The sequence below is a fragment of the Momordica charantia genome (assembly GCF_013281855.1).
Source record: "Momordica charantia cultivar OHB3-1 chromosome 9 unlocalized genomic scaffold, Mcharantia_2.0 BLBB01000009.1, whole genome shotgun sequence".
NCBI classification, from domain to species: domain Eukaryota; kingdom Viridiplantae; phylum Streptophyta; class Magnoliopsida; order Cucurbitales; family Cucurbitaceae; genus Momordica; species Momordica charantia.
Genome location: NW_028275167.1, coordinates 31,517,056 through 31,541,823, shown reverse-complemented (window position 1 = coordinate 31,541,823; position 24,768 = coordinate 31,517,056). Strand labels below are relative to the sequence as shown.

The 24,768-nt window shown below is 34.9% G+C and overlaps 4 protein-coding genes across 7 annotated transcripts; 3 read left to right on the top strand and 1 right to left on the bottom strand.

Annotated features, from left to right (window-relative positions):
* Positions 1–1,487: 1,487 nt before the first annotated feature.
* On the bottom strand, positions 1,488–3,501 carry LOC111019781 (AAA-ATPase At3g50940-like). Its single transcript, XM_022296235.2, has 2 exons — positions 2,478–3,501; positions 1,488–2,173 (listed from the first exon to the last, which is right to left on the bottom strand). Exons 1-2 carry the CDS (start codon positions 3,456–3,458, stop codon positions 1,688–1,690), a joined length of 1,467 nt encoding a protein of 488 aa, XP_022151927.1. The 5' UTR covers positions 3,459–3,501; the 3' UTR covers positions 1,488–1,687.
* Positions 3,502–5,424: 1,923 nt separating this feature from the next.
* On the top strand, positions 5,425–8,999 carry LOC111019693 (OVARIAN TUMOR DOMAIN-containing deubiquitinating enzyme 4). The gene is made up of 6 exons (XM_022296105.2): positions 5,425–5,581; positions 6,286–6,407; positions 6,580–6,620; positions 7,335–7,433; positions 8,086–8,240; positions 8,741–8,999. The coding sequence occupies exons 1-5, from the start codon at positions 5,527–5,529 to the stop codon at positions 8,234–8,236; spliced, it is 468 nt and encodes a 155-aa protein (XP_022151797.1). The 5' UTR covers positions 5,425–5,526; the 3' UTR covers positions 8,237–8,240; positions 8,741–8,999.
* A 517-nt stretch (positions 9,000–9,516) lies between these two features.
* Positions 9,517–13,957, top strand: LOC111019692 (urease). Its single transcript, XM_022296104.2, has 18 exons — positions 9,517–9,700; positions 9,806–9,879; positions 9,956–10,001; positions 10,091–10,196; positions 10,293–10,435; positions 10,511–10,621; positions 10,923–11,086; positions 11,162–11,549; positions 11,646–11,754; positions 11,825–11,964; positions 12,055–12,192; positions 12,310–12,401; positions 12,494–12,623; positions 12,745–12,903; positions 12,996–13,175; positions 13,263–13,397; positions 13,485–13,556; positions 13,645–13,957. Exons 1-18 carry the CDS (start codon positions 9,575–9,577, stop codon positions 13,864–13,866), a joined length of 2,535 nt encoding a protein of 844 aa, XP_022151796.1. The 5' UTR covers positions 9,517–9,574; the 3' UTR covers positions 13,867–13,957.
* A 1,392-nt stretch (positions 13,958–15,349) lies between these two features.
* On the top strand, positions 15,350–23,537 carry URE (urease). Of its 4 annotated transcripts, none has more exons than XR_015787438.1 (19): positions 15,352–15,567; positions 15,793–15,961; positions 16,116–16,189; positions 16,306–16,351; positions 16,467–16,572; positions 17,132–17,274; positions 17,788–17,898; positions 18,235–18,398; positions 18,504–18,888; positions 18,965–19,073; positions 19,404–19,543; positions 19,754–19,891; positions 19,989–20,080; positions 20,269–20,398; positions 20,557–20,715; positions 21,221–21,376; positions 22,010–22,207; positions 22,604–22,675; positions 22,768–22,812. XR_015787438.1 is itself a non-coding variant. In XM_022296120.2 (19 exons), the coding sequence occupies exons 2-19, from the start codon at positions 15,836–15,838 to the stop codon at positions 22,987–22,989; spliced, it is 2,508 nt and encodes an 835-aa protein (XP_022151812.1). In that variant the 5' UTR covers positions 15,355–15,567; positions 15,810–15,835; the 3' UTR covers positions 22,990–23,537. The 4 variants fall into 4 exon arrangements, 3 of the variants coding, with proteins under 3 accessions (XP_022151813.1, XP_022151812.1, XP_022151811.1); XM_022296120.2 differs by having other exon boundaries at positions 15,355–15,567; positions 15,810–15,961; positions 22,010–22,144; positions 22,768–23,537; XM_022296119.2 differs by having other exon boundaries at positions 15,355–15,567; positions 22,010–22,144; positions 22,768–23,537.
* Positions 23,538–24,768: the final 1,231 nt, after the last annotated feature.

Below are 24,768 nucleotides of genomic sequence, written 5' to 3'. Positions count from 1 at the left end.
AAATTCAGCACGATGAGAACTTAGAATTGGCAGGATTCCAGTTCGAGCAGTGCAGGTCATTGAGTTGGCAGAACCTGAGTGATTTACCATTTATTGATTTACTACTAATATAACACTAATATATATCTGATATATACTTAATAGACCTTTTATATACCATTGATTTACTTCCGATATAACTACGTGTCTACTGATATACCTTTGATATCTACTGATATAATTATATATCGATGTGTTGATATATATTTCTAATATGATTATATGATATGTAATGTTCATTTACCACTGCTATATCACTAATATATCAATGATTTAAAATATATCATCTCTTATATGTGTTTTGATATGATTTTTAGTTTAATCATATGTTAGCCAATTTGTTGATAATTTGCTAATATCATAGTGATTTACTATTGATATAATTTTTCACTATTGATATAATTTTGATATATATCTTATGTATATTTGATATATTTCTTTATACTATTGATATATTACTATGTACCTGATATATCTTTCTTTTCCTTGATTATTATTTTTCTTTTAATTCTCACTAATTTTCTCATATCTTCATCTTCCCATTTCCTTTCTCCTTCTTGCTATTTCTCTTCTCCCCTCTCCTCTGTGCACCTCTAATCTTTCTTTTTCTTGTTCCCATTTTGTTTTTCCTCCATCTTTGGTACACTCCTCACCTTCTCCCCTCTTTCTATTTGTCTCTTTCTTTCCTTTCAGCTCAAAGAAGAAACCACGACAGTCGGCTATAACTTTTTTTTCGTTTATCTCCTCTACATTTCATATTCCTTCCCTTTCTTCTTCTCCAAACTAACCAAAACCTAAGAACGAATGTAATAGAAATACTAAAATAAGATCAAATCGATGAATAGAAAAGCCAAAGAATACAAATAACTAAAATAAATTAAAATCAGTATGAAAACTCTGAAATTCTGAAAAATCAAACCCTAGATTACGAGGAGGAATCTAAGGTTGTTTGTTTGTCTTTGAGGTTGGGGAAGAACCGTCTGGAAGTGGAAGAAGGTGCTCCGGGTCGATCTCGGAAGTTGACAAGCTCAATCATACACATCTCCAAGGTGGGCGAAATCTTCATACACAGAAATTTGGGAGATCAGTGGAAATTGAAACGAATATTTGAAATTGAATGGTGAATTAAGGAGAGAAGAAATGATTGGATTGATTTATAAAGAACGGTAGAAGAGATAGTGATGTGAGGGTGAGGGTGAGGGTGAGACTAATAGCACTCGCAAAGAGATAGGGTAAAATTGGAGTAACATCAGGAAGGGTAAAATTGAAATTCTAAAATAATAATTCTCATTATTTTACCATATTTGTAATTTTAAAAAGTAGTTGTCTAAAAGTTATATATAAATATATTTATTTTAATTTTATTTTAAAAAACAATGTTTAAGAAAAAAAAATTCAATGTCTTGCTTTTTTTTTTCACTATATAAATAACTGATTTTGATTACTTGCCGTACAATATATAAAAAAATGTTTAAGATAGTATCATTTATTTTTTTATTATACAATATTTGGAATAATAATCTAAATAACTCGAATATTTGTTGGATTGAGTTTATTATTTAATAAAAATTATTTAAATTAAATAAATTTACCATCCCAACCCACGAAACTCCCTAATTAATGGTAGGTGTAAAAAGAGGAGGCTGCTTCATTTTTTCCGCCCCCATCTGGTGCGTCTTCTTTTGTTTCTCTTTTTTACATTCTGATCTTCTTCCTCAATATTTCGAAGGCTCTGTTCGTCGTTTTTTATCAATTCAGAATTACATAATTCCTTCTCCATCTTCTTCCTCTTCTTGCCGTTGATGAATTCCACGACTGCTCCAAGGGCCACGTCAGCATCGTCGCTTTTCATGAGCTCCTCTGCAATTTCTGCCGGCGTGACCTCCACCTCCATTATCAGCTCTTCGATTTCTCTAAATCGATCATGGTTTTTGATCTGCAAATAGTTTGAGGCAAGAATCTGAAATCCAGACGGGGTCAAATAAGTCATGTGGATGTGCATATCCATTCGCCCCGGCCTTAACAACGCTGGGTCCAGCTTCTCCCTATGATTCGTCGTGAAAACTATAATCCTCGCGTCCCCGCAGCTTGACCATAACCCATCAATGGCGTTTAGAACTCCAGACAAAGTCAACTGCAAATACAGAAACAGAACAGATGGCTTAATTATAAGTTTATTGCTTAAAAAAATATTTAATAGGTTAAAACACTTGGCAGCCACTTTTTACGTTTTAGGGGAAAATTGAATATTTATTCTATTAGAAACAAAGGAACAAACTTGGAGAAATATTAATAGAATGATCTTGAAACAAGTAAATCTGGCAAAAAGAAAATTGGAAAACAAATTTAACGACAAGTAATTTTGGCATTAATTGAAACTAAATTTGTAATTTGACTAACATTTTTATTTATATTGTTTAAGAGGAAAGAAGTCAAACCTTGGTGTCACCGGCACCCCCATATCCGCCATTGTTGCGATCCTCAAGCTCAGCACTACAATCAATATCTTCAATCACAATAATCGACCGATCAGTAGTAGACAACAGCATCGTCCTCAACGCCGAGTTGCTCTGCACGCTCGTAAGCTCCAAGTCATATATATTGAACTTCAGATAATCCGCCATGGCCGCCACCAAGCTCGATTTCCCAGTCCCCGGTGGGCCGTACAGAAGATACCCTCTTTTCCACGCCTTCCCAATCCTCCGATAAAAATCCCTCCTCCTCACAAATCTCTCCAAATCATCCATCACATCCTTCTTCTTCTTCGGATCCATAGCCAATTTCTCAAAACAGCACGTACTCTGCAAAACAATCGAATCCCCATTCCCATAGCCTCCCATTAAGGCGTGAATTTTCACCGCTCTGTTTTCCTCCTCTATGGCTTTTGCTCTCTTCAGAATGTACGGAAGGTAAATGTTCATCACCAAATCCCTGTGTTTCTTATGGAAGCTCATTCGGTAGTGCCGTTTTTCGATTGTTTCGGATGTTTGAGAATAGCTGTCGAAATCGAAATACGTGCTCTGTTTTTCTGTGGAAATTAACTCCCATGTGACTTCAATTCCTTCGAATTCGTCGGTTAAATTATCGCCTTTGTTGATTTTGAAAGATAAATTGTTCTCGCCCGGGGATTTGGAGGCTTTGAGGTGCTTCAGCGATGTGGGAATTTTTGTAGTGAGATAGGTTTCGGAAGCTCTGTAAAGCTCGTTAATGGCGACTCCGTTGTTCTCGTCGATGATGAGAGTCATGTGAGAAGAGAGAGGTCCGAACATGGCGTTGAATTTGAAGGAAATTTCCTGACGGAGTTTTTGGGGGATAATTTGGCAGAGAATTGTGTTGGTTTCACTGATCATTGCCCGAGCCACCATGGCTGAAGCGGCGATGCTAGTGTAAGCTGAGAAAACAGAGGTTGTCGAAGGCATTCTCGTGAATTTCTTTTTTCTACTTTGGTTGGTAATGGTGGTTTTGATATTTTGGTGCGAATTTGGTTTTTTGTCGGCGTTTTTATAAGCCAAGGAAGATGGGATTTTTTTTACTTGCAGTGGAAGCTGCAGCTTTGATGTTTGACACAATCAAACGGCGACGTTTGGCGAGAAGGCGAATCTTCTCTAACAAGCATTGGCGGGGCTTGACGAATGACGAAATAGCTTGGTTTGACTGACAAAGTCAAATGGCAAGGTTGTAAATTGATCAATCTTCTTACACAAGTGTCTGCCTGAACTAGTGCATTATATAAATTATTATGTTTTAGTAAATCATATCAATTATTCCAAAACCAAAAGAGATTTAAATTATTCTATTAACCGAATTTGCAAGATGTGTGTTAACTTTATAAACCGTCAAAATTATGCTTCTGTAATTATTTAGAGAAATAAGCTATTGTAACTGTGTTTATTTACTTTTTTTATGATTGTGAAAAAAGTTTAATAGGATTTATATTTTTAATTTTGTGTCTAACGTGTATTTGACACTTGCATTACTAAACACTTAGTTAGGCTCATTTTTATTATACACATTTAAAGTTTAGAAATATATTATAAAATTTTTAATGTATGAAAATTAGATATGGAGCAAACTTGTAATATAACATTTTACATCTATCTTTAAAAAATCATTAATTTTTTAATACTTACCTAGTTAATTTTGTTCAAATTTCGTTCATTCAACTTCGTGGTTTAATCGCCGAGATATATTCATGTTGAAATCATTTTTTAATTAAGTTTATGGTAGGAATAGATTACAAATTTAATTTAAAAAAAAATACAAATTTAATACTATAGATTAATATAACTTTTTGTGTATTTGCAGATAAAACTATGTGGGTATCAATTCTGTTGGTTAGGTTAGACATTTTAGATATTCTTTAGGATTTTCTTTTCTTATTTATCTACACATTTTTGTGGTCATGTTAAAATATTTGATGGTTGGGTTTTTACATTTTCGTGGCTTAATCTTCAATGTTGTTGTTAATTGAATTTTATGTAATCTATTAGTTTATTAATATGTAATTTTATAATTTTATATTAAAGAAATTTTAATTTTATTCCTTACTCAAATTTACGGTTCAAAACTTAAATTAAAAAAAAAAAAAGATGTATGGTCGAATTGGAAGTTTATAGTCAAAATCAATTAATTTGAATTGAACATAAAAGGTAAACTATTATTTTTATAAATTTATTTTTTAATATTTCAGTTTTTATTTGTTAAACTTTTTGTGTTTTTTTTTAAACATTTATTTGTTAAACTTAAAATACGATTTTGCCATGTAGCACATAAATGGTGACTTCAAGACATTATTTCACTATGTGGTTGAAATCGTGTTTTATGCCACACAGCGAAATCGTATTTCAATACACGATTTTAATTTTAATAAATAAAAATTGAAATGTTAAAATATAAGTTCCAAAATAAACATATTTTAAAAATAAGAAAAAAAAAGGTCCCATAAAAATGTGTCTTGTTTTTTTCTTTTCTGTTTTTTTTGTTAAAGGGTCAATCAACGTAAAAAAGAATAAAGGAAAATTCAGTATTTATTGGTAATCTGCAAGTGTCGCTTCCATATTGGGCTTGGGCGAAACAAGTGGGCCTTATATCGGCTCTTCAAGTGAGCCCATATTGGAACAGAGCGTGGTTCGTCCATCCTGATCCACTATAGCGACTCCATAGCGATCCACGTGTGTTCCGGAAATGTGGAAATTGGAATCCACACAACCGTGGGAATCTTTCAATCGGAATGGAGGGAAATGTAAAGGTAAAAAGTTCGTTCGAAACAGAGCCATCAGAATCATCCTTACAGCTACCTGCCCACGAGAAGGCACCGAATTCGATTCTCTGCGATAGCAACATGAGAGCGGCTTCTCTTATCGTTTCCACATTCTGCAGGCAATCTTCCATTCTTCCTTTTTCAATTTCATACTCTGTATATCGGAGCAACGGCATTTAAGCGTGATTTTGTATGGTTTCGTGTACTTGCCAACCTAACGTTCGGTAATGCGAACATCAGAAAGTTCGCTTAGTAACAGTCTGGATCAGTTTCAAAAGATTCGTATGTTGGTTTCTTCAATCTTCCTCTCCTTTATTGAGTTGAGTGCAGGTTTTAGAATTTTATTTTCTCATGAGATATAGAAAATGATCGATTCAAGCTTACAGGTTTTAGTAGCTTTCTGATCCTGCAACTTAAGCAACGTTTGTAACTATCATATTTTCCAGCTTTTACAGGTTGCTCTTCCCCCGTTTTGTTTCCTAGACTTGATCTCTATTTCTACTGCTCCACGTTGTTAATGAATTAAAGAGGCGTTCTGTGATTTTATTTCTTGTGTTTTCTGTTTGTGAATTATTACCATGTTGATTTTTCTTACTAATCTGTGTACGTACTTTTCAATTTCTGTGATAGGAGATTGTTAGTTTTCAAAATGGATGCCAAATGTTCGTAACTTGTTAAATATATTTATCTTCTTCTACGTTTTTCTTTTGTTCTTTTTTCTCTTTTCTACTCTTTGTTTTCGCTTTGCAGTTGACGGGGTAATCCTGTTACTCGTTCGACTCTTCTATAATTTATTTTTCATAGTTTGGAGTTGAATAGTAGGAGGTTGTCTTTGTGGATGTCTGAATTTATTTTACTTTGTCAAAAGCTGCACATCGCTTATCCCAAAAAAAAAGAAAAAAAAAAAAAAGAAGTTTTGCACATCTGAATGACTAAAAAATGACATTTAATTGTAAGATGGTGCCTTTTGTTGTCTATCTCTATAGGCATAGCTGGTGATGGAAGATGTTTATTTCGATCAGTGGTTCATGGGGCTTGTCTCAGATCGGGCAAGCCAGCTCCAAGCGAGGTTCTCCAAAAACAGCTCGCAGACAATCTCAGAGAGAATGTGTGATCTTAATTCATTTACAAGGGTTTTTATTTTAGAATATTACACTATTAATAATAGAATTACCCGAGTTTCCGATTGATTTTGTTTTGCTTGTCTCTCCTATTACTGCCTTCCCATTTCGGTGCACCCTCATCAATCTGACCAATATTTTTTTGAATGGTTTGAGCAGGTTGCAAATGAGTTGATGAAAAGGCGTTTGGACACCGAAAGGTAAAGTTTATTGAGGACTCTTAGCTTACAGAGCTAGTTTCAACAATGGCAAGGTTTATGCAAATCTTTTTATATGTCACAACTATTTTCTAGAATTACAAAGACAACAACAATCACTTAATAATTTTCAATAAATTTTGAATTATACTCGAACTCAGTAAACATAGGACTATTTTATTAATAATACATATGAAACTATTAATGCATAGCATTAGTAACAATTTGACCATTTTGATTATTTCTGTGATTCTCGATGAAAGAGATATCTTTATAGTTTCTACACTTCATAAAAAAAAAACAGGATCATTTGTGTTATATTTTATTTGTTGAGATTTGATAGTTTATGAAGTATGATTCACTAATTACTGAACCATTATTCACTAGTTTATTGAATTAGATTCCATTCAATAAGTATCCAGTGGTGTACTTTTTGAAAGTCAAGATGGTTGCTATTTATGCAATCGTGGTATCAAATTATGTATTTTGTTATCAGTTCTGTTTCTGTATATTTTAGTGCATTTGCGTTTTATCAATGAGCAAGTAACGATCTAGAAAAAGCTGCTTTGTCTTTTAATTTCATTTTCCATTCGCTGATTACCGTGGAGGCTATATGCTACATACCTCTTTTTCTCTGCTGAACTTCTTTGTATTCTTGAATTAAATTAAACTATAATATCCAAATCAGAGAACAACCATGTGTTCGCTGATTGGCAGGTTTATTGAAGGTGACTTCAGCCAGTATGTTAGACGGATGCGCCAACCACACGTGTGGGGAGGAGAACCTGAGTTACTTATGTCTTCACATGTCCTACAGTAACCTCTCTCTTCAACCATTATCCTTGATTCAGTTTGCTCAGTGATATAATACTTCATACTTGATCATCGAGTAATACTCAACCTGAAAACATATCTTTCCCGTGTGTATTTCTTTCCCTGGTTACTTAATTCTGTGGCTAGATTATCGAGATGCCGTTGATTTCAATTATTTGAAACTAAAAATCTAAGGATACTGTGAAATGGAAATTGTAAAGAACATACTGCTTGAATTATCCAAAGGTTGCTATAGATACATGGAATCTTGCTATGATCAATAGCAATTATGAGAGTATTAGCTCACGAGTTAGATTTGTTTAACTTGGAATTAAGAAATCGAACTTATATTTAATATGTAGGTTTGCTCATACCATGAGCATGTTAATCTTATGTTTTATACTATGCACTTTTACGAATCATAAACTCACAGATCATAGATAGGTTACACAAACTCTATTCTCTACAGATTACACTCCAACTTAAATTTTTTTATCCTAGACTTTATAAATCCAGATCGAGACTGTTATGCTTTGTTTTTGTACTTTTTGAATATATGGTATATTTTGGTGTGGCGAACCATGCTGTTTTCTGATAGGTTGAGCAGACAGAACATGAGATATTGTTCACTGTTTTTGTGTTTTTCTTTTTCAAGGATGCCAATCTCAGTCTACATGTGGGACAAGAACACGGCAAATCTTAAACTCATAGCTGAGTATGGGCAGGAGTATGGTAAAGAAAATGCTATCCGCGTCCTTTTTCACAGCTACGGACATTATGATTCATTGAAGGCTCCATGCAGTTGACGATGTAAGTTCCCTTGCTTCCCAATCTGTTTCCGACTCTGAGAAAATTTGTCAAATATACTATGAATGGTAACTATTTTTAAAATATAGTTTTTCCTTTCCCTTTAAGAAAAACCGATTTCTTTTAATAAGAATTATGAGTTTGACAAGTGTTAAATTGAAAATTAACTTCATTTTTAAGCTTCGAATTCTTATTTTGATACAAACTTGTTTATTTTGGTTAATAGTTATAAAAGATTATTTCTTAGAAATCTTACCTTGACACGTTTTACACGTTTTCAAGTATTTCAAGCTACGTGCAGCAGTAGTAGATAGACTAGATGTTTTCTTATTAATGAAATATATATATACACATATATATATATATTGCAGAGTTTAGAAATGGGAACAAACATTTGTAAAAAAATATTTCAAGTATAGACTTTCAAATAAGTATGTGATCTTTTATTTTTTATTTTTTTTAAAGACTAATTACAAGATTAAGGGATTCTTTCGTACTTCCAGGTGCATAGTTGAGAACTCTCCATGGAAACTGGCTGAAAGAGAGATCATGAACGGTTGGTGATACACTCGGTTACTTCGGGCGATCAGAGCCAAAAATATCTATTAGGTTGGAACTTGTACTTTGAGTCTTGTATACCATTCAGTCTGTATGTTAAAGAAAATGTAATAATTGAGTTTTTTACTTTAGAATTTTCGTTGCTGAGGGACAAATAATTGAATTACTTTTCAAAGATTTAATCATCATATTTTTTAAATATCATATCTTCTCTTCGTCTAATTGATATGAGATTTTGAGTGTACTCCGTCCCAACAAATGCCTTTACCACTCGAATGGTACTTAAAAGTTATTATATTTTTTCCAAATGTGATGTCTGTTAACGTGCCTATGTGTCAAAACATGTCAAACTGATTCAATGGCAGTCATCCAGAAGCCATCTGTTGACAAATTTCACAGTTTTCTTTTTCTTTTTTTAATGCAAACATGTGATTGATATATACTGATACAGCGGGTAAAATTGAAAATTTAATTTGATTGTGTATACTTGGGCTTTTAAGCCGATATTGGGGTGAGTCTGAGAGTTGGAGCTCTGTCGTTTCCAATTCCGACGGGCGATGAGCTCAATGATATTTTGGGATGTGAGAATGGGAAATGCACATCTTTGTTCCACCTCCACGTCCACCATCCCTTATGCATGCAGCATGCAATGGGGCAGCAGGTGCCACGTGCCCTGTACGTCCACCATCACAAAGTTCCATTATATATGTACATATCCATATATACATAAATACAAATATGAAACTATAATCTCGATCATTGTGTGACGATCGAAAAGAATGAAGCTGAGTCCAAGGGAGGTGGAGAAACTAGTTCTGCATGATGCCGGATTTTTAGCACAGAAGCGCCTTGCTCGAGGCTTGATCCTCAATTACACTGAAGCTGTAGCACTTATTGCCGCTCAGGTTCGGTTCTGTAACCCATTAGCTTATTTAACATAGCATTAGTGTTGATCAGCTCAAGCAAACTTTTGGGGCATATATGTTTATTGTCTTTTAGTTTTTCCATAGATTTTGGAGTTTGTTCGCGACGGCGATGAGAGCGTGGCACAATTGATGGATCTGGGGCGAAAAATGTTAGGAAGGTACTTTGATGAGAATGTTTTGTTTAGTCTTCTTTTGGGAAACTTGTGATTAACTAATTTGTTGATGACTTGACAGGAGACAAGTTCTTCCAGTTGTTCCACAACTTTTGGATTACGTGCAGGTATTATATTATTTTGATTTTTGAGGTTGAAATGAAATACTGTGAGAGCTAAGAAGTTAATTATTATTGATGTTACATTCCACTTCCAGGTTGAAGCAACTTTTCCCGATGGGACTAAGTTAATCACCGTTCATAAGCCCATTGATTCAGAAAATGGGGATCTGGAGCTAGCTTTGCGGGGCTCTTTTCTTCCAGGTGGATATATATATATATATATATATATATAATGCTCTTTCTATAAATCTGGTTTTGTTTGAATGGAAAAAATAAAAGAATTGTTTTGTTTTGCAGTACCTTCGGTAGAAAAGTTCCCTTTGGTGGAAAATAGTCGAGTGCCTGGTGAGTTTGTGTGTGTTGATGAAGAGATTGCAATTAATGTTGGACGGAAAGCTGTAATACTGCGTGTGAACAATAAGGGAGACAGACCAATTCAGGCGAGAATGAGATCTTTTAGGAAAATAGTAAAACTTTCTTTAATAATCAACTGATCTTGTCTTGGGTTAGGTTAGGTTGGCAGCCACTACCACTTCATTGAAACGAATCCTTCCTTGGTTTTTGATCGATCGAAAGCTTATGGCATGCGCCTAAACATATTAGCAGGATCAGCCACACGATTTGAGGTTCAAATTTCTTACTTTTCTTTCCAGCCGGTTATATGACCATTTCGTTTTGGGTTCTCTGTTTTTCAAAATTAAGTTTAAAAACATTACTCTCACCCCTCTAATCTAGTAGTTTTCAAAAAGTAGTTTTGTTTTTGAAATTTGACTAAGAATTCAAAATTTTCAAGAGATGAAAAACTTACAAATGAAATTTTTCCTAAACAAGCATAATTTTTAAAAATAGAAAACTACAAACGAAATTGTTATGAAACTAAACTTAGTTTCCGTTTGAGTTTGGTGATTTGTTATTTTTGACTAGTAGCCAGGGGATACGAGATCTGTCACACTTGTAGCTATTGGTGGTAACCAAGTTATCAGAGGGGGAAATGGCATCGCAGATGGTCCAGTTCATCATTCTAAGCTGAAGGAGGTGATGGAAGCTGTGCATGCAAGAGGATTTGAGCATTTGGAAGAGAAAAATGCTAGGTCCTCTAAATTTTATCTAATTTGTTATATTTGATTACTGCATTAGAAGACTTGTACTAGAAGTGATTTCTGCAGGGAAGGCTTCACTGGAGAGGATAAGGATTGGGTAGAATTCACCACCAGAGTTTCTCGTGAGGATTATGGGAACCGGTATGGTCCTACTACAGGTGACAAAGTTCGACTCGGCGATACAGATTTATATGCTGAAATCGAACACGATTTCTGTGTTTATGGTGATGAGTGTGTATTTGGAGGTGGGAAGGTGATTAGAGATGGAATGGGGCAGTCCTGCGGGCATCCACCAGCTTTGTCGCTCGACACTGTAATAACGAATGCAGTGATCATCGATTATAGCGGAATTTTCAAGGCAGACATTGGTATCAAAGATGGGTTCATTGTTTCCCTGGGAAAAGCTGGGAACCCGGATGTTATGGATGGCGTTTGCCCAAATCTGATTATTGGGGTAAAACTAACATCCATCTCAATTTTAAATTTTATTCAGCAATGTGCTTTTTGATTATACTCTACTGACTCCTTTTTATTTCAATGGGGATATCAGGCTAATACTGAGGTTATTGCTGGAGAAGGATTGATTGTTACTGCAGGGGCTATAGATTGTCATGTGCACTACATATGCCCTCAAATGGTATATGAAGCAATATCCAGTGGTAAGCTAGATGAAATGAAATTTTTAGTGGTGGTCAGGAAAGTTTAATAATCGAATTCGAATTTAACTAGGCATTACGACATTGGTGGGAGGTGGAACGGGGCCAGCAGAAGGAAGTTGTGCTACTACTTGCACCCCATCCCCAGTACAGATGAAGATGATGCTGCAATCAACTGATGAGCTTCCCGTGAATTTTGGGTTTACAGGAAAGGTAGGTAAAATTTATTACTTGATTTGTGAAGTTGTAAATTATAATAATGATGCAACTACCTTTTAAAAATGAAAATAATTTGTGTTGCAGGGGAACAGTTCGGAGCCAGATGAGATACATGAAATCATAAGGGCTGGAGCAATGGGGCTGAAGCTTCATGAAGATTGGGGAGCCACTCCTGCTGCAATTGACAATTGCTTAGCTGTGGCAGAAAAATATGACATTCAGGCACTGTCTACTGTCTCTTTCAGTTTGAACTTTGAATTTTGAAGTTTGGAGAAGCTTTAAATTCTTAGTTTGGTTATTGAAATTTGAACTGACCGTTTTCATTTTGGATTTGATTAGGTGAATATTCACACCGACACCTTGAATGAATCTGGATTTGTGGAACAAACCATTGCTGCTTTTAAAGGAAGAACTATACACACATACCACAGGTAACAGCTTCAGTTCATCTTACTCTCCTACTCCTAACCATAAGGTACCGTTTTTAAAAGGTCGAATGTTTGAATTTGAATTTCCATGGCAGTGAAGGAGCTGGAGGCGGTCATGCTCCAGATATCATCCGAGTGTGCGGTGTAAAAAATGTGCTGCCTTCATCAACAAATCCTACACGACCATTGACGTCTAATACCATAGATGAACATCTCGACATGCTGGTATAATAAATGAAATTCTTTGTGATCTGAGTTTCCCACTGCAGTTTGTAGTTGCTGAAGAACAGTAAAAAAAGGAGAAAAAAAAAGAAGATTGAAATTGGTTTTATTTTGATGTATACAGATGGTTTGCCATCATCTTGATCGCAATATTAAAGAAGATGTAGCTTTTGCTGAATCGAGGATAAGGGAGGGAACAATTGCTGCTGAAGACGTTTTACACGATTTGGGCGCAATTAGTATCATATCTTCTGATTCACAGGCCATGGGCCGTGTAGCAGAGGTTTTATTTTCCTAATCTTAGTGCATTAATTACCTTTTTAAATTTATTTGAGTGAATTAGGATTTAAGGATGAGGTGTTTGGGTTTGGGTAGGTGATTAGCAGAACGTGGCAAACTGCACACAAAATGAAGTTGGAAATGGAAATGGAAAGAGAACCGCTCGATCCGAGGAAGGCAGACAACGACAACCATCGGATCAAGCGATACATATCCAAATATACCATAAATCCCGCCATAGCAAACGGGTTTTCTCACTACGTTGGTTCGGTAGAGGTACAAAATTCTCTTCTTCTTTTTTTAATTGATGATTTTGATTTTATTTAAATGGTGTACACGTGTACGAGGGTCCCACTCCCACAGATAGGGAAGTTGGCGGATCTTGTTGTGTGGAAGCCAGCTTTTTTTGGGGCAAAACCAGAGAAAGTGATTAAAGGTGGTACAATTGCATGGGCCAACATGGGCGATCCAAATGCTTCCATTCCTACTCCTCAACCGGTAAATTCAGCCCAGCCCAGCCCAGCCCAGCCCAGCTTATAGAAACTGGGCATTTTGGTTTTAATTAATTAATTGTTTTTTGGGTAGGTACTGATGAGGCCAATGTATGGTTCCATGGGAAAGGCTGGAAGTGGGAACTCAATTGCGTTCGTCAGCAAGGCATGCATTATTGATTATATATATCTTTCAATATTCTTCCACCTCATAGCTTAAATAAAAAAAAAATTGTTTGTTTTTAATAATTTAGGCTGCATTTAACGCTGGAGTGAAGGAGATGTACGGGCTGAAGAAGAGAGTTGAAGCAGTGGGGAACACTAGAAAACTAACTAAACTTGATATGAAATGGAATGATGCCCTTCCAAACATCCACGTGGATCCCGATACATACCAGGTGAATATAGATGGCCGAATTCTTGCCTGCCCGCCCGCCCGTACTCTCCCACTCTCTCGGAATTACTTCCTTTTCTAGACTTCAATTCCCTGTCCGTTTCTCAATAATAATAATAATCATCGCCTCTTCAGTCCGTATTTATTTTTTGATAACATGAAAAAATAATGTTCATACACGTAACCAAAAAAGTCGTTAGAAAAAAAAAAAGCATGGCAGGACTCGGGAGGAGGACGACAAATCGAATTCTATCTGCTGACCATTATGATTCCCACAACCTTGCATCCTGCTCATCAAAAATTATCCCATAAGTATTGTTTCTTAAAAAAGTATAGAGTAAAACTTTTAAGCTGAAGTATTCATGTGCTTACTTCCTACTTGCCAATAATGATAATTTATTCTATTTCATTCTTGTTGGTCGGTGGTCGTGCACAACTTATATCAGATTCATCTAGATGCATTTAACACCGATGTTGACAAGGATTCGAGGTTTTTTGGATTTTAAATTTAAATATGGTGAGTTTAATACTAAAAATTATTATCTCTTAGGTACATGGGAACAAAGTTTATTTCTGTTATAAAAAGTTCAAATCTTTTGATAAACAAAAAATGGATGTATTTAATGATTGAATTTTTAATTGTCTCGGTATTATACACACATATAGCAAAATCCCAATTAAACATCTCTCTCCGTACAAAGATGTTAACAAAATGATTAAATTTTCAATTGTCCCGGTATGATTCTTAATTTAAATATGCACATTCGGTTCAAGTTGTCGTTACTCAGCCCTCAGGCACGCCATTCCTAGGTCACGGGCTTCCCAATTCCAATTTAGAAAATTAACATTTTTTTGTCACCATTCAACTTGTCAGTTTCAACTTTACAAATCTCGCACACTTTAAATATTTTTTTTTTTAATTCAAACTCTCTCATTAAATATATATATTTTTTTTAATTCAAACTCTCTAATGGACTTAATTTATATAGACAAATCTCTTTCTATATGTTTTAATCTACTATACTACTTTGGTTCTTATATTCCATTTTTTTATTTTGGTTATTATAATTTCAATTTGTGTCATTTTAGTTATTGTATTCTTATGTTTTCGAGACATTTATTTTGGTTCATATGTTTTTAGAAAGAGATTGTCTTTACTCATTTATTTTATTACAATTTCAACTCAACATTACACTTAATATATTTATTAAAATGTAGTCATAATTTTATATTAAAGAATTGTTATTATGTATAAAATTTATGTTAAAATTTTATAAACATATATCTTAATGATCACTTTTTCTTAAGAGTATATTGGACTAAAATATAATGAAGGTAAAGTAACTAAAATGAAAGTATAACAACCAAGTTAGATATTTTGTCAGCAGAGGAACAACAAAATTATATTTTACCTATTGTAAAAAGATTTTTTTTTTGGAGGGAGTGAAATTCGAATCAACGGAGTGATAATTTTAATGAAAAATTATTGAGAATTTCGAGCTTTTCAATATGATAATTATTAATGTCTTTTACAATTGATATGGAAATTATAATGGTCATCAAATGAAAAGCAATTATAGCGGTGGATTGGAGCGCCAAGGATTCGAATGGTTTTTAATATGCAGTTTCTGTACTTGTCTTGCTCCACTTTCATGACGAGTCAACGTACTCACTCTTCGCAATCACAAATTTCATATTCTTTTTGTGCTTCGCAAGATAGCGCCATCCCGGAGCTCTGCTTTTGAAAGACGGGGATCCGATCCACGTTATTTGTCATCGTAAGGTAAGTTCACAATTCCAATAAGCTTATATGAAATGAAACTAATCTGTGTATGGAGTTTCATGTGGACTGAACATCGATTTATGGAGGTATTCTTCCCTAAAAGTGTCCAAATTTCACTCTCTGCGATATTATTGTAGTGTAGGTTCTTAAAATCTTAATTCGCGATGTATTGGTCTTCATATGGATTAATTTTGATCGTTGAGCTATCTGCTAACGATTTTTTAGCCTGTTCTGGTTTGGAGTTTGAGCTGCGCGAGTGACGGGAAGAATGAAGCTGACTCCAAAGGAGGTGGACAAGCTAGGTTTGCATAATGCGGGATATCTAGCGCAGAAGCGTCTTGCTCGTGGCTTGAGGCTGAACTACACTGAAGCTGTAGCACTTATTGCCACACAGGTTAGTTAGATACTTTTATGGTTCTGCCGAACTGGATAGGATACATTCAAAAGGGATTCTTAGAAGTATTCCTAGACTCTGTTTTTGTTCCTTTTCTTTTTAGTGTATACATGTTTCAGGTTGAGACCAATGGGATTAACGTTTTTCCCCATAGATTTTGGAGTTTGCTCGCAATGGTGATCAGAGCGTGGCACAATTGATGGACTTGGGGCGAAAACTTTTAGGAAGGTTTGATGAAACTCTTTTATTTTGTTCCTATGGGAATGTATAATATTGTATTGCTTTAATATCAACCCACGCATTAATGACTACTGCAAACCTGTCATTAACTTTCTTCATGACAGGAGACAAGTTCTTCCAGCTGTTCCACATCTTGTGGATTTTGTGCAGGTATTGTGCTGCCGAGTATTATTTTGAAGTCCCCATAAATTCAAGTTCCCAGTTACCTGCAAAAATACCCGAGAATCTTTAAAATCATGCATGATGCCAGAGATTGATATTATAGGTTGAAGGAACTTTTCCCGATGGGACTAAGTTAGTCACAGTTCATAGGCCCTTTGATGACGAAAATGGGAATCTGGAGCTAGCGTTGGACGGTTCTTTTCTTCCAGGTGGATCTCACCTTCACAAAGTTTTGTGTTACATTCTATAGGATTTATTTGTTACGCTTTTTTTTTTTGGCAACGGTTTGTTATGCTACTTTCGGGGTTCCGTAAGACTTCAATAGAGATCCCCGTGATTTCTGATTTCTTGCTACACATCTCTGCTCTTGCTTCCTAACTAAAGAATAATTTAATTTTATGACCATCTTGAAATTCTTTTCCTTTCTATCTTCCTGTATATTTAATTTATCAGCTTTTATCACAAACAATATGAGTAGAAATTGGTACTAAGTTTGAATCATGTCATGACATTTTATCAACACCCTTGATTTTGCTTCGCACAGGTCATCGAAAGGTTCAAATGCTCTTTGTAAACCTTTTAGTGTTATATAATGTTTTTACTAATTTGAGTGTTGTTTCTTGTAAGTATTATCTAGAACTGCTTGCGGGTATAACTTTGGGTTAGCAGTCCATGCACTTTATTTATACTTAACGTTTTAGGTTGTTTTCTTTATGGAAAAGTGAATTTTCTCTCAGTTGGTTTTAATGCAAAAGAATTGTTTTGCAGTTCCTTCGTTAGAAAAGTTCCCTTTGATGGAAAATAATCCGGTGCCTGGTGAGATTATCTGTCCAGTTGATAAGATTGCGATTAATGTTGGACGGAAAGCTGTAATACTCAGTGTAGTCAATAAGGGAGACAGACCCATTCAGGTGTTCCTGTGTTCTTACTTTTTCAACGTAAACTAGTCAAGGCTAACTTATACCATATTTCATGGAAATAATCAGCTGCTAATTTAGTTGTGAGACAGACTAATTCAGGTGTCTTCATGTCCTTTTTCCAATGTATTGTAGTCCAATCGAGGCTAACTTATATATTGGCATCATGCCCTATATCCGGGTATTAGGTTTGATGATGAACATATGTGTGATTCCAAGTTAAAATGCTAAACGCCATGCGTATCTCTTGATATCTTGGAGCAAACAGTGCCTCAGACAAATGTCTCTATTGGCCTGTTTGTCTAGTTTTGAGTTTAAGTGATCAATTGATTTTAAATAGCTTTCCATTTGTTTTGCTTGTTTCGGATATGCTTCCTCTGTATCCATATACAGAGCATGGCAGGTTACTGACTTTTTAAAGCAATAATATATATATTTTTTTTTCTGGGGAGTTTTTAGTAAAATAGTAGATAAATGATATTTCTTAATCAACTGATATTGTCTTAGGTTGGCAGCCACTATCACTTTATTGAGTTGAATCCTTCCTTGGTTTTTGATCGATCAAAAGCTTATGGCATGCGCCTCAACATACCAGCAGGATCAGCTATACGATTTGAGGTTGAAATTTTTAACCTTATTGGGGGCTTTTAGTTATAGATTATTGTTGAATTACTGTTTTTTAGCTGGTCCTCTTGTATCCATAGATGTTGCAATTTCTTGCTTCCAAAGCAGTCTAACTTATGTTTCTTTGAACTTATATATCTCTACATTCATTCATTATAATCTATGACCTATGGTTAGGTGTAATTAATCTGTCTCCTTCCTTTATCTGAGATATTATTACACGATAGAAGACCGTTGCTTAAGCACGTGTGATGATGCATGTCCAACTCTCTAATCTTACCACATATGCCATTTTGGGCACTTTGCTGATTTGTTCCTTTTACCTAGTAGGCAGGGGATAGAAAAAGTGTCACACTTGTAGCTGTTGGTGGTAACAAAGTTATCAGAGGGGGAAATGGCATTGCTGACGGCCCAGTTGACAATTCTAAATTGAAAGAAGTGATGGAAGCTGTGCATGCAAGAGGCTTTGGACATTTAGAAGAAGATGATGCTAGGTCTAAACTATCTAATTTGCAATTTTGTACTTATTGTCTTGTTTTTAATCTGTGATTAGGTATTTCCCGGAAAATTGAAGCCTCATAACAGAAGTAACTTTGCAGAGAAGGTGTCACTGGAGGAGAAGGGGATGATGAATTCACCACCAAAATTTTTCGTGAGGACTACGCGAACCGGTATGGTCCTACTACTGGTGACAAAGTTCGACTTGGTGATACAGATTTATATGCTAAAATCGAACATGATTTCTCTGTTTATGGAGATGAGTGTGTATTTGGAGGTGGAAAGGTTATTAGAGAGGGAATGGGCCAGTCCTGTGGGTGTCCACCAGCTTTATCTCTTGATACAGTAATAACCAATGCAGTCATCATCGATTATACCGGAATTTTCAAGGCAGATATTGGTATCAAAGATGGCTTCATTATGACCCTAGGAAAAGCTGGCAATCCTGATGTCATGGATGGTGTTTGTCCTGATCTGATTATTGGGGTAAAATATGTCTCGGTTCAGCATGATTTTGGAGGTATATTTATACTGCTGACTCCTTGCATTTCAATGTGATCAGGCTAATACTGAGGTTATTGCTGGAGAAGGATTATTGGTTACTGCAGGGGCTATAGATTGTCATGTGCACTTCATATGCCCTCAACTGGCATATGAAGCAATATCAAGCGGTAAGCTAAACAATTATGGACAAAAGAGGATTAGATTAATGTCAATTGGTGACAGCGTCATCAATTGATGGTGTGATTTCATTGGCTTTCTGTGTTTTCATGATGGTTGGAAATTAGAATTCTGTAGTATTTGAAATGAAAAGTATAATAATTCATTCTTAAAAATCTTGGTTCAGAAATTTGTATTTGATCTCAAAATCCCATAGATCATCTTTCACTTTAAGCTATATACAGTAAACATGGGAGTTGATACAACACTTAAAAAACGAAAGCATTCTGATGTCCAACGCTGTTTTTTTTCTTTTTGTACATGACTCTGCATTTAACTAGGCATCACAACACTGGTGGGAGGTGGAACTGGGCCTGCCGCAGGAACTTGTGCTACTACTTGCACGCCATCCCCAGTGCAGATGAGGATGATGCTGCAATCAACTGATGACCTCCCCTTGAATTTTGGGTTTACAGGAAAAGTAAGTAAACTTATTGCTTGTTTTGTGAATTCTTTTTCCTATATTGGTATGTACATACCCGTCGAAAAGACGGTCGTTGGCATTGTCAAAATAAAATTTGAAAGTAATTTAAATCACTCTATCACGAGGACTTGGAGCAGCTAGGTGCTTGCTGATTTCACCCTTTTCTGAATTTTACCTAGTTCGAGTACAACACCTTTATTGTTCCAGGGGAACAGTTCAAAGCCAGATGAGCTACATGAAATAGTAAGGGCTGGAGCAATGGGATTGAAGCTACATGAAGACTGGGGAACTACTCCTGCTGCAATTGACAGTTGTTTAACTGTGGCAGAAAAATATGATATTCAGGTACTTTCTCAGTCTTCCAAAATTTCTTTCCATTAGTTTGAAGAAGTTTTGGATCATGGTTATTGAAGCTGCCTTGTCGCCTTTCTTATTTTATTAGGTGAATATTCACACTGACACCTTGAATGAATCTGGATTTGTGGAACAAACGATTGCGGCTTTTAAGGAAAGAACTATACACACATACCACAGGTAAAAGGTCCATCCTGCTCTTGACATATTCTGTAGTGTAAAAAAGAAGCTTCTTTCTTTGTTTTTTTTTTTGGTCAGGAAGTTTCTTTGACTTTAATGATGAATATACAATTATATATTAGCCGTAATTTTGTTTTATTAGAAACTACTACTCCTTTTTCACGCTTTGCCTTGTATTGTTTGGGCAGTGAAGGAGCTGGAGGTGGTCATGCTCCTGATATCATTCGAGTGTGTGGTGTGAAAAATGTGCTGCCTTCATCAACTAATCCTACACGACCATTTACGTCAAACACTGTAGATGAACATCTTGACATGCTGGTATAAAAAAAGAAATGAGATTAGTTTCTGTGGTGAACACTATCTTTCTAATCTGAGTTTCCCACCGCAGTTTCTACTTGCTGAGTTCTTTTTGCACTGCATAACTCAAAAGAAAAAATGGAAGGAAGAAGATTGAATTTCGGTTTTATTTCTTACAGATGGTGTGCCATCATCTTGATCGCAATATTAAAGAAGACGTAGCTTTTGCTGAATCAAGAATTAGGAAGGAAACAATTGCTGCAGAAGATATCTTGCATGATTTGGGGGCAATCAGTATCATATCTTCTGATTCACAGGCTATGGGTCGCATAGGAGAGGTTCTTAATTCATCTGCATCCTTTTCTTTTTCTCCATATTATACCATAAGGGCAATAGAAGGTAGTTCAGTCTCCATTTAAATATTATTGTCGTCTGTTTCCATCAATCCTAATTTATTTTCGTTGGGACAGGGGAGTTGGTTATTGAAATTTTACTGTGAGGCAGTATAGTGTTTATAATCCTAAATAAAGAACAGTAAATTTTGTATCTAAGTAGAGAAATTATCATGTTAGCGCGGAGAAGCCCTCACAGATATGTAACTCATAATGTTGGTTCATGGTAATCACGATGTCAGCTTTACTATTGCTATCTCGGCTGTGCCACTGGAGGCTCTGGGAACTGGGAAGTTGGTACAGGAGAGCATTCATCTGAGGGATGGCAACTGATTCACTAATTATGAGAAATTTGTTGTTTGGTTTTTTAATTCATGATTTGTATCGTAGTTCCTAACTGAAGGATGAAGTATTCTGATCCGCAATTTAGTTCATTGTATCGTTTGTTTAGGTGATTAGCAGAACTTGGCAAACTGCACACAAAATGAAGTTGGAAAGATCGCCTGAGATAGACAATGACAACTTTCGGATCAAGCGATATGTATCCAAATACACCATAAATCCAGCCATAGCAAACGGGTTTTCTCAGTATGTTGGTTCAGTAGAGGTATTGTAGTTTTGATTCTTTTAGTTGACTAGATTTTACATGATGAGCTAGATATTACCATTAATATCAACGAAACCTGAACAATTTTGTTCTCCATTTATATTGTTTCGTCCACTATTTCAACAAGCGCTAAGGTACAATTGCGGTGTCTCGTATTAAACAAAGTGAGATAACCTTAGGCAGGTGCAATAATAGTGTGTTTGGGATGATGTTTGAGAAAAGTGTTTTTTAAATAAAAATATTTTTTCTACCCGCACTTTTATAATAATTACTCATTTAGAGTGTATTTAGTATGATTTCTTTTAAGTTTTTTTTTTTTTTTGGATAACTAAAGTCCTTTTCAAAAAATTTTGAAGTATTTGTTAATAAACAAAAAATATTTTTTAAAAATTGTATTACTTCAAAAATCATTTCTGACAAAATACTCTAGAGATGATTGTCTAAAAAGTGTTTTGAAAGAGATTAAAATTGCTTCAGAGATGATTAATTAAAAAAATAAGTGCAAAAAGAGTACTTAAACTAAAAGATATACACACCATAAATCTTTTGATTGTCAAGTTTTCGTCAAGTTTTGACATTGTTCTTGGTCATTAAATTTGTGGAATGATCTTATTTATCCAGTCAGTTCCACAGGTCGGAAAGTTGGCTGATCTTGTTCTTTGGAAGCCTGCCTTTTTTGGGGCAAAACCTGAAATGGTGATTAAAGGTGGTATAATTGCATGGGCGAACATGGGTGATCCAAATGCAAGCATTCCTACTCCTGAACCGGTAAATTCAATTATGCCACTCCGACACAACGAATGAATTGTGTGACAGAATGGAAACGTGATAGTAAGGAAGTTCAGCGTTGAGTTAGATTTTTATATTATGATTCTGACTACTCGACTGCAGTTGAAGGCAATTTATCATTTTTGAACTGGAAATTAATTTATTCCCCAACATTAGTTCTGTGACCAAATCCTTGTGAGTTCCATTCAATTTCTAGTATTTCCGTAAGTCCCAAACTATGATATTCGATTAGCTGAAGAAAATTATAGTGGACAACCAGAAAAAATTTAGGTTTGTCCTTTTCAATCTTTTTTCCCAAATCCACCTAAATGTCCCCTATAGGAAGAAGTGAGAGTAATGATACAATCTTTTGATCGTTTATTAGAGTTTTTCCATATGATTGGAGCACTTTAGCCTTTGTGGCGTTTCTACAATTGCTGGCTCTATTGCTTTTTGCAGGTACTGATGAGGCCAATGTTTGGATCCTTTGGGAAGGCTGGAAGTGGCAACTCAATTGCCTTCGTCAGCAAGGCAGTTCTCACATACTCTCTTTCTGAAACGCTCTCTATTACTCTGTAAGTAGTGAATTTGTTGAACCTGAACTGTTACTTTGTCTCACACAGGCAGCAGTTAACGCTGGAGTTAAAGCCATGTACGGACTCAAAAAGAGAGTTGAAGCAGTAGGAAATGTTAGGAAACTTACTAAACTTGACATGATGTGGAATGATGCCCTTCCACACATCGAAGTGGATCCCGAAACATACACCGTGAAAGCTGATGGCGAAGTTCTTACCTGCCCGCCCGCCACTTCGGTTCCACTTTCACAAAATTACTTCCTTTTCTAGTCTTGCCTGAACTCTTCATCGTCTTGAATTTCCTACTTTATTTCAAATTCTCAAGTAGGTGATACTTTCAGAATAAGGCAAAATCAAAATGCCACTTTAGCCACATGGAAAAATGGCAATGGTCTCGGTTCTTTACTCCTATTATACCCTCCGAATTATCTATCTTTGGATAACATTACATTTGAAAGCATGTGGGTTAGAATCATTGCAGCAGGTCGACGGTCGGAAATGCCAATATTTCCTGAGCGGCGTTTTGTTTTACTATTTGCTGCTTTCTTCATGGTTTTTACTTTTGTAGGCCGGAGAATGTCGGCGAGTATTGTCTACAATGCATGATGCAGGTTTGTCTTCCGACCTACAAAATAGTCTCCATCTTTTCAATAACTTGTATTTGAATTTGGCATTAAAGTTTAAGAGTTGTCCGATTCGTGAATTAGGATACAAGTTTGTTGTAGGCTATGTGAAAAATTCAAACTATAACGACTTAAAATTTAGGCTGTATTCTATTCAAATAGATGATATAAATTCAGACATTTCTTGGAGCCAAATATTTGCTTTCTGAGATGGTTGGGAAGATCCATTGTACTGTAGAAATTACTTGCTTTCAGTTGGTCTGAATGCTGATGTCTCTCAACGTTCGGCATTAAAATATGCATTTGGTCACACTTTGTTATTATTGGTGGAATGATGGAGGAGTTGGTGGCAGAAGTTATTAAAAACACAAATATAGAGCAGCGAAGTTGTTTATTATGTGGTGATGTAGACTCAGATGAAACTTTGAAATGCATCCTCTGCCTTCTGATGGAATCCTTCGTTCATTAATTTACATAGAAACGACAAATTCACGTTGTTGATTGTTGCTATCCTTTTGTTGAATTATTTTAGGGATTTGATCTAACTTTTTATTAAATAAAAGAAGTTGTAACGTAGGTTTATTAAAATATTATATCATAGATAAGAAGAGAACAACTTACAGCTTATTGATGTTTAATTTTTTTTTTTTTTTTATTTTCAATCCTACTCATTCCAATCATGTTATTAAACTTTAGATTAAAAATTTACCACAGAATGTGCATTAATGGATTTAACAAAAGTTTGATGTTTTACTATTTTTATCTATATTATGTACGAGTTATTATTTTTATTATTATATATAAATTTTAGAACAACTGTAAATATGGTAAAAATATTTAGTAAAATTAGCCAAATAGCAACTACATTTAAAATTTTCAAATAATTTTTTTTTTCAAACGGAGGTCCAATTTTAAAATGATAATTTCACCCAAATGATATACATTTGTAATATATTTGACTATTGATACATGTATATGATATATATTTGATATATTACTAATATGAGTGTATGATATATTTGTAATATGTATGTGATATACTACTAATATGAGTATATGATATATTTGTAATATGAGTATTTGATTTATTATTGATATAAGTGAAAATTTGTGTTATATTTGAAAATTTTAAAAAATATGTCACATTTTGAAATACATTTTTTCTTCCCACTACAATTTTCTTAAATTTTAATCGAAAATGTATTAAATGTCAAAATAAATGTGTATTTATTAAAATATCCTTAGTTTTCAAAAATGCCATAAAAGTAAATTCAAAATACATTTTTTCTTCCCACTACAATTTTCTTAAATTTTAATTGAAAATGTATTAAATGTCAAAATAAATGTGTATTTATTAAAATATCGTTAGTTTTCAAAAATGCCATAAAAGTAAATTTTAGTCAATCTTACGTGTTTCCAAAGGTCA

Excerpts from the sequence above, each read along its gene's own strand:
- LOC111019781 (XM_022296235.2), bottom strand. The coding sequence starts at position 3,458 with ATGCCTTCGACAACCTCTGTTTTCTCAGCTTACACTAGCATCGCCGCT. Across the intron at positions 2,174-2,477 it reads GGGGTGCCGGTGACACCAAG|TTGACTTTGTCTGGAGTTCT; the intron begins GTTTGACTTCTT and ends CTGTATTTGCAG.
- LOC111019693 (XM_022296105.2), top strand. The coding sequence starts at position 5,527 with ATGCGAACATCAGAAAGTTCGCTTAGTAACAGTCTGGATCAGTTTCAA. Across the intron at positions 6,408-6,579 it reads CAGACAATCTCAGAGAGAAT|GTTGCAAATGAGTTGATGAA; the intron begins GTGTGATCTTAA and ends TGGTTTGAGCAG. Across the intron at positions 6,621-7,334 it reads AGGCGTTTGGACACCGAAAG|GTTTATTGAAGGTGACTTCA; the intron begins GTAAAGTTTATT and ends GCTGATTGGCAG.
- LOC111019692 (XM_022296104.2), top strand. The coding sequence starts at position 9,575 with ATGAAGCTGAGTCCAAGGGAGGTGGAGAAACTAGTTCTGCATGATGCC. Across the intron at positions 10,436-10,510 it reads AGGGAGACAGACCAATTCAG|GTTGGCAGCCACTACCACTT; the intron begins GCGAGAATGAGA and ends GGGTTAGGTTAG. Across the intron at positions 12,402-12,493 it reads ACTATACACACATACCACAG|TGAAGGAGCTGGAGGCGGTC; the intron begins GTAACAGCTTCA and ends TTTCCATGGCAG.
- URE (XM_022296120.2), top strand. The coding sequence starts at position 15,836 with ATGAAGCTGACTCCAAAGGAGGTGGACAAGCTAGGTTTGCATAATGCG. Across the intron at positions 16,573-17,131 it reads GGACGGTTCTTTTCTTCCAG|TTCCTTCGTTAGAAAAGTTC; the intron begins GTGGATCTCACC and ends ATTGTTTTGCAG. Across the intron at positions 22,676-22,767 it reads CAATTGCCTTCGTCAGCAAG|GCAGCAGTTAACGCTGGAGT; the intron begins GCAGTTCTCACA and ends TGTCTCACACAG.